Here is a 6812-nt window from a genome sequence, read left to right on the forward strand (position 1 = left end):
TTTTTATTAATTTTTTATAATTATATTTTTTATTATTATAATTTTTTTTAAATTTTTTAATAAAAAAATAAAAATAAATTTAATTTTTATAATTTATTCTATTTTATCATTAAAAAAAAATAAAAATATTAAATTTTGTGTTTCTGTTATTTATATCTTATGTTTAGTATCTTATTTAGTTCTATTCTAAAAAATAAATACAGTATTGCCTTAATAACAAAAACACACCAAGCATTCCTCTTTTTGTCTTTTTTTTTATGGCCGTATTACCATATTGCCTCAAGCTTATTAAATTTCAGCATTCGACGACACCCATGTTTCATTCCTGATTGCAGGTTGTTCCCATAGTCCTCTTAGTTTTAATTCTCCTTTTTCTTTATGCTCAATACCTATGACATGGAACAGAAATTTTAAGTTATATGTCTTATTACTCAAAAACTTTTGTTCTCCACAAATTTCTTCAACCTCTTTTATCCTTTCCACCATCTTTTATTACTCACAGTTATCTTCAGATCGCCTTCTTTTATACCCATTTCTTCCAGAGGAAATTGAATTGTCGCTTGCACCAATTATTAATGCCTCCCTATTTGTTCCATTTTGTCTCACATTAGACAAACACACACCTCTTCATTCTGTCCGTTAGATATCCACCAGTATAAAATATTTTAGAGAACATAACAAATAAATTTTTAATTTTTTGGTTTATTAACATTTAAGTTTCTGAAAATTTTAAAATATATTTAAATTATTGACCTTTTTAAAATTTAAACACATTAATTTTTTTATTTATTTAAATATATTAGACCTAACGATAAAATCAATTGTGGCTTCTATTATTTTTATTTGGTTGATATATAAATGCACTCAGTAAAAAAATTTTTAAAATAAAATAAATTAGATAAAAAAATTAATATGTCCCAATTTAAAAAAATTAAAAACTTAAATATATTTTCAAATCTTAAAAAACTTAAATTTTTGTTGACTAAAAAATCAAATATTTATTTATCCTTTTCTCAACATTTTAATATCTGGCCTATACAATACTAGCAACCACTGTGTATTGTAACCGGAGTGAACTGTAGTTAAAACGTTTTAATTGAATATACAGTAAAATTATTAAAATTTTAATCCACATTACACATTCAACAGGCTTAATAATCAAATTACACCAAAATGAAACCTCAACCATCAAAAACTACATATTCCACAGAGGTAATCAAATTGAACAAAATTCAGAATAACATAATATCCCAGAATTGAATAAAATCGAACAAACATAATGAACGTCCCTCTTCTCTCTTCAGTCTTTCTCCTTCTCCTCATCGTCACCCTCTTCTCTCCACCTCTTTCTCCTCTGGCACTCACTGACGTGTCCGAGCTACGCCGGTCCGACTCTCCGGTCTCGCTCGCTCACTCACTGTGTCACCGTCGCCCTCCCTGCCATCGTCTTTGCCGGCGTCAAAGGGAACCAGTCAACCAGCGTCTGAGGTCGTGGTCGTCTTCTACTCTTCTTGTTGCCGTCGTCAGTTGGTCAGCTTCTTCCCTGTTCTTTCCGTTTTTCAATTTCATTGATTCATTGCTGTAAATCATCAATTCACTGATTTATTGTTACTGGTGGTTGAATTTGTTGCTCTGTTGCTGTTGCTGTTGCTGAAATAATAACCTCCTCAAATCTTTTGTTGCTGTATACCTATGTTGGCTGATTTGATTCTTACATAGGTGCTATTGATTTGGTATAATTAGTTGAATTTAGTTTTTAACTAGATTTTTTTTTTGTTAAAATTTAAAAAATGTCTTCATCACAAATTCTATCAGAACACCACTTATAATCTTATAATGTATTATTAATATGATTATGAAAATATGTATTTTAATTTTTTTATAATTTTATATTTTTATTTAATTAAAACTGAGTTAATCGGGTGAATTAGTAACCACCGGTTGAATCAGTTGCCGGGTCAGTTCTAATAACTATGTCTGAAGGTTCTTCTGTTCCCTTCTGTGTGGTTAAAGGTTAAACACCATTACACGACGTACGTTGAGATCCGATCATAGAACCTCTCAGTGATTCGCAATGTCTACCGCCGCATCCAGCTCTTGGGGTACTGCGCTCGTTAAGATCTCTCCTTACACCTTCTCCGCCGTCGGCATCGCCGTCTCCATCGGTGTCTCTGTTCTCGGTGCTGCTTGGTACGCCGTTACCCTTTTCCGTTTCAAATTTTCTCAATTTATGCCCGTAACCGTTTCTGATAATCTCTTTTTTTTGGATTTGTGAAGGGGGATTTACATAACTGGTAGCAGCTTGATCGGTGCTGCAATCAAGGCTCCCCGAATCACTTCCAAGAATCTCATTAGGTATGATTACTGATCTGTCCTTTCATCCACTCAAATTTCATAGTCGAATTTGTTTGGTGTTCGGATTTAGTTTTCATTTAGAGTTGTATACATTTAATTGTTGGTGTTTCTCAATTTTTATTTTTATTTTTGATTTTTATCCATTTGAGATATCTAAGTACTTTTAAAGTGGCCAATGTTAGATTTTTATCCAATTGGTTATGTTGATATGTCTAGGTTTCAGCAGTGTTCTATTAGATGTGTTATTGGGTTTTAGATAGTTAACTGTTTTATGATTGTGCTTAGTGCATTTTAATCTTAACTTTGATAGAGAGTTAGAATTTAGAAATGTTTTGCATTTGATGTTGTGAAAAGGAAATGATATTCAGATTCTAGAAATTCAGCTAGTATTGTGGTGGTTTCACACAAAATTAGTGTTAATTTTGATAATTGTGCTAGCTCTCAGCATCATATTCTTTATATTCTCCTGTTATGTTTATAATAAGACCTAACCTATTAAGAAAGAGTTTAATTTCTATAAACTGCCACTGCAATCCAATCATATATTGTCATACAAGCAAAAAATAGCTATATCTCATGTTTCACTATCTTTAAAAGAAACCAATTATCCTTATGCGGCACCTCATGATTGGATGTTAGAGTAAAACTATTAATATTCCCAGAATTATAGGGGCATACAAATTAAACTCATTGATCAACCTACAATGAGTAATGCTACACTACTTGGTCAAAAAAGGGGAAAACTTTAGCCTTAACGTACTAAGATTTGGGGATGGTTGTTGGATAAGTTGAAGTGGTGGCACTCATTTATTCAATCATAAATAACCATGTAGACCTATTGTGGTAAAAGATTTCTGGCTCTTAAGTATTTTCTTCTATTTTTTGTTTAGGACTTTTACCTGATTCTCATGCAAATATTCTGCTTCTTGTGGTGACTGGATGTTCAGACGTTTGAATAGAGACTCAATGATAAAGAGTTATCATTTTAAATGTGTACAACTGATTTTACAATGTATCGGCCATTAGTTTATTCATAATAGTGAATGATATTCTTTCTTGCTCATTGATAAGCATTTATCATGGAGGGTACTAAGTGACTTGCATCTAAATTAAGAAATTTACTCATGTTTCTTTGGTTTATTTATTTATTTAATTTTTTGCTGGTTCGGTATTTGGGATTGATATTGTACCCTCACTTTAAGCATCATCTATGGAAGTTGAGGGATTTATAAGTTAAAATTAAATTATGAAAAAGGACTAAACTCTTTGTTTGAAGTTTATCCATGGTTCAGTTTTATTTCTATTTTTTATTTTGTTTTCCCCTCATTGCATGAGGTTTGAATGCATAGACACATTATGATGGTTGGTTATTTGGAATAATAATGGTACTCTTTTGAAGTTGATGTGGAGTGAGTCTAGCTCTCCAACTATAGTTGAAGCTTCACTAATTACTATTGTTAATGGAGCATGAAAAGCTGCAATTTATAATTAGGAATTGTATTCCAGTTTTCTTCTATGCCAAATAACTTTTACACTGTCTCACTAACTATGGGGTTTGGTATGTTTAGGGAAGGATCCGAACTCTTATAAGTAGGGGGCCAGAAACTAAGGCCTTGTATAATCAAATATTCTATCATATATTTGGTGACATATGTAATCAAAATAAAATATAAAAAATGTGATTGAACAAGATGACTTGGCCCATAAAAATGCAACAGGCACACACTATTAGTGGGACGTAGATAATAAAATTCAAAATCCGCTTCTGGGTAGGGTTCAACCTCCACATGGGAGTACCAGTGCGGCTGATATAGGCTAATTTTAAGCAAGGTCTGCACAGGCGTTGCAGTATCCATCAAGGCCTGTCTATATCACTGAAAATGGGTGAGGTAATTTATAATTTACATAACTGGCAGAGCCGTATGTCCCAACTTAGTTTACCAGTAAAAAGTTACCATAGTCTGGTTGCTTTTAATAAAAATAACATGATGAAAACCATTTGGAGTTAATAGCTCAATCATTATCTATACCTATTTTAATAATCCAAATACACTTTTGTACCTAACTATTTTCAATGGTTTCAATTTTTTCTTCCAATTAAATCCTTTTTTAGCTGTGATTGCAAATTTAAGCTTTTGCTATTGAATATGGTTAACATCGTGAAAATACTCCGGTTCACTTTCCTATATTAGTGCACCCAGGCCAGGATGTAACCATCATTGGTCGAACCACTCTTCATTTATCTGCTATACTAGTCCATGTTTTTATATGTTGTTTTCTTTCCTTTTGCTTTTTCTTTTTTTTTTTTTTCTGAACACATGTTGTCTAAAAAATTTAACGAATTTATTCTATTAAATAGTGTTTTTTTTTTTTAAAATTATCCATACATAATAAATTAATAATTAAACTTAAAAAGCTATAGAAAAATGGCAAGACCTACTAGTGTTAAATATTGTGATTGAGATCTTTACTGCACACTTGGGATATTTAGAGTTTTTAGAATTTATATGACACCTCAAACATCACGGCTGTCAAAATTTTATTTTGCCTTATACTTTATATCACTTTGTGGGAGTTAGATTATGATAGAGCGCACAATGTTTTCTTTTCCCAGGCTTTATGTAATCCTAAACTTAAAAGATTGTAAGGTTTGACTACTCAAACCATTGAAGTTAAATGGTAAATTTTAACTTGTGAAATCCTGTTTTTAATGAAGAATTCAGTATTGTCATTCTGAATTTCTAACCGATAATTGTTTTACATGAATTCTGCCAACATTATTCCTTTCTAAATGTCACTTAATAAAATAGGTTGGTGCAGCTGATTTAGTTCTAACATGGTCATGTCTGCCACTTTACTGATTGTTCCTGATGTTTTGGTATTGCAGTGTAATCTTCTGTGAAGCTGTTGCTATATATGGTGTTATTGTGGCTATTATTCTACAAACAAAATTAGAAAGCGTTCCTTCATCACAGATCTATGCAGCCGAGTCTCTTAGGGCTGGATATGCAATCTTTGCTTCTGGACTTATTGTTGGCTTTGCAAATCTTGTTTGTGGGTCTGTGTTCATTTCTGCCAACATCTTATATATAGTCCCAGCAAAATTTTGTACAAACGCAGATAAACATTTTCCATGCTGCTGTTTTATAAATCATTTTTTCTTTTTCCTTTTTCTCTTCTTGGCAGATTGTGTGTAGGGATCATTGGAAGCAGCTGTGCATTGTCTGATGCTCAAAACTCCTCTCTCTTTGTGAAGATTCTTGTGATTGAAATTTTTGGTAGTGCTCTTGGGCTATTTGGAGTTATTGTTGGAATCATTATGTCAGCTCAAGCAACATGGCCAACAAAAGTTTAATTTGCTTTCATATAAGAGAGTGGGAATACAATTATGGTGGAGCACAATATTTTCTCTGTACTGCCAAGTGATTGAAGAAGTCATACCTAGTTACCTTTGTTGGTATGAATGTAAAGTCCAGCGTAGTAGCTTTGCCTCCATTGAAACTTTTAGGTTGTACCATTTACCAATAAGTAGTTAGAATGTACTGTGTATCATCATCAAAGACATCAAGCTGTTGGTTGGATTTCAATATGTCTTGGAGGACTAATTTTGAAGTGTTTATTCATTTAATAAGAAAGATGTGAAGTTATTTGGGAATGTGTATAAAATCAAGAATTAGTTTTTTGTTGAGTTGCAAGTATTTTGTAAGTTAAGTGAAAATATTAGTTTTGGAAACATAAATTAAAAATGTTCATTACAAACCAACTTGGATTGGTCGAGTAGTTAATTTACTCTGCTTAAGCATGTGTCAAGGATTTGAATTTCGTCTTGTGCATGAAGTTACTCATTGCCTAGTGACATATCATAGGTAGCATTTGTTTTCAGAAATTGGGGGAATGAGACTCTGTATTGTGTTTGGTGCCCAAAGACTGGAACTAAAATTTTAGTCACAGTACATAAAATATTAGTTCCTTTAGTACCTCCAGAAAGTGGAGACACAGGATATTGAAATTTGTAGGGATGGAGATTAAAACTTTAATAATATTTTTTCTTAAAAATATTCGTATTTAACTTTTTAAATTTTAAATTTATTTCTCAATCTCCATATTTATCTTAAAAGTAAACATAATACTAAAACATAATTCAGTTAAGTATATTTTACACCAAACATAATACAAAGACTTAATTTAGTCTCTGTCTCTTAGTTTCAATCTTCTTTCCCAATGCGACCTTAAATGAAGTCTAGATCCACGATGGATTAGTTTTTATCCTATCAGAAGTTTTAATCTTTTTTCTAAACGCAATCAATAAAGTCCAAATTCACGATGGATTAATTTTTATCATATCAGTAGAAGCAAAATCTCGGTATAGGAAGGGAGGCCATCTAATTTTTATATAGAAAGTTTATTATTTTACAATTTACCCTCCCCCAACCAATTTATATAAGTTTAGGATTATA

General features: G+C 31.7%; 1 protein-coding gene across 1 annotated transcript; it reads left to right on the forward strand.

Moving 5' to 3' along the window:
• The first annotated feature begins 1183 nt into the window (after positions 1–1183).
• LOC112789653 (V-type proton ATPase subunit c''2) lies at positions 1184–6010 on the forward strand. Its single transcript, XM_025831630.3, has 5 exons — positions 1184–1530; positions 2014–2190; positions 2278–2355; positions 5243–5413; positions 5542–6010. The coding sequence occupies exons 2-5, from the start codon at positions 2075–2077 to the stop codon at positions 5708–5710; spliced, it is 534 nt and encodes a 177-aa protein (XP_025687415.1). The 5' UTR covers positions 1184–1530; positions 2014–2074; the 3' UTR covers positions 5711–6010.
• The last annotated feature ends 802 nt before the right edge of the window (positions 6011–6812 follow it).

The sequence above is a fragment of the Arachis hypogaea genome, chromosome 3 (assembly GCF_003086295.3).
Source record: "Arachis hypogaea cultivar Tifrunner chromosome 3, arahy.Tifrunner.gnm2.J5K5, whole genome shotgun sequence".
Taxonomy (NCBI): Eukaryota; Viridiplantae; Streptophyta; class Magnoliopsida; order Fabales; family Fabaceae; genus Arachis; species Arachis hypogaea.

Bases quoted from the DNA above. Each gene is read 5' to 3' on its own strand.
- LOC112789653 (XM_025831630.3), top strand. From the start codon at position 2,075: ATGTCTACCGCCGCATCCAGCTCTTGGGGTACTGCGCTCGTTAAGATC. The intron at 2,356-5,242 runs GTATGATTACTG...TTGGTATTGCAG, and splicing joins ACTTCCAAGAATCTCATTAG to TGTAATCTTCTGTGAAGCTG. The intron at 5,414-5,541 runs GTCTGTGTTCAT...TCTTCTTGGCAG, and splicing joins TTTGCAAATCTTGTTTGTGG to ATTGTGTGTAGGGATCATTG.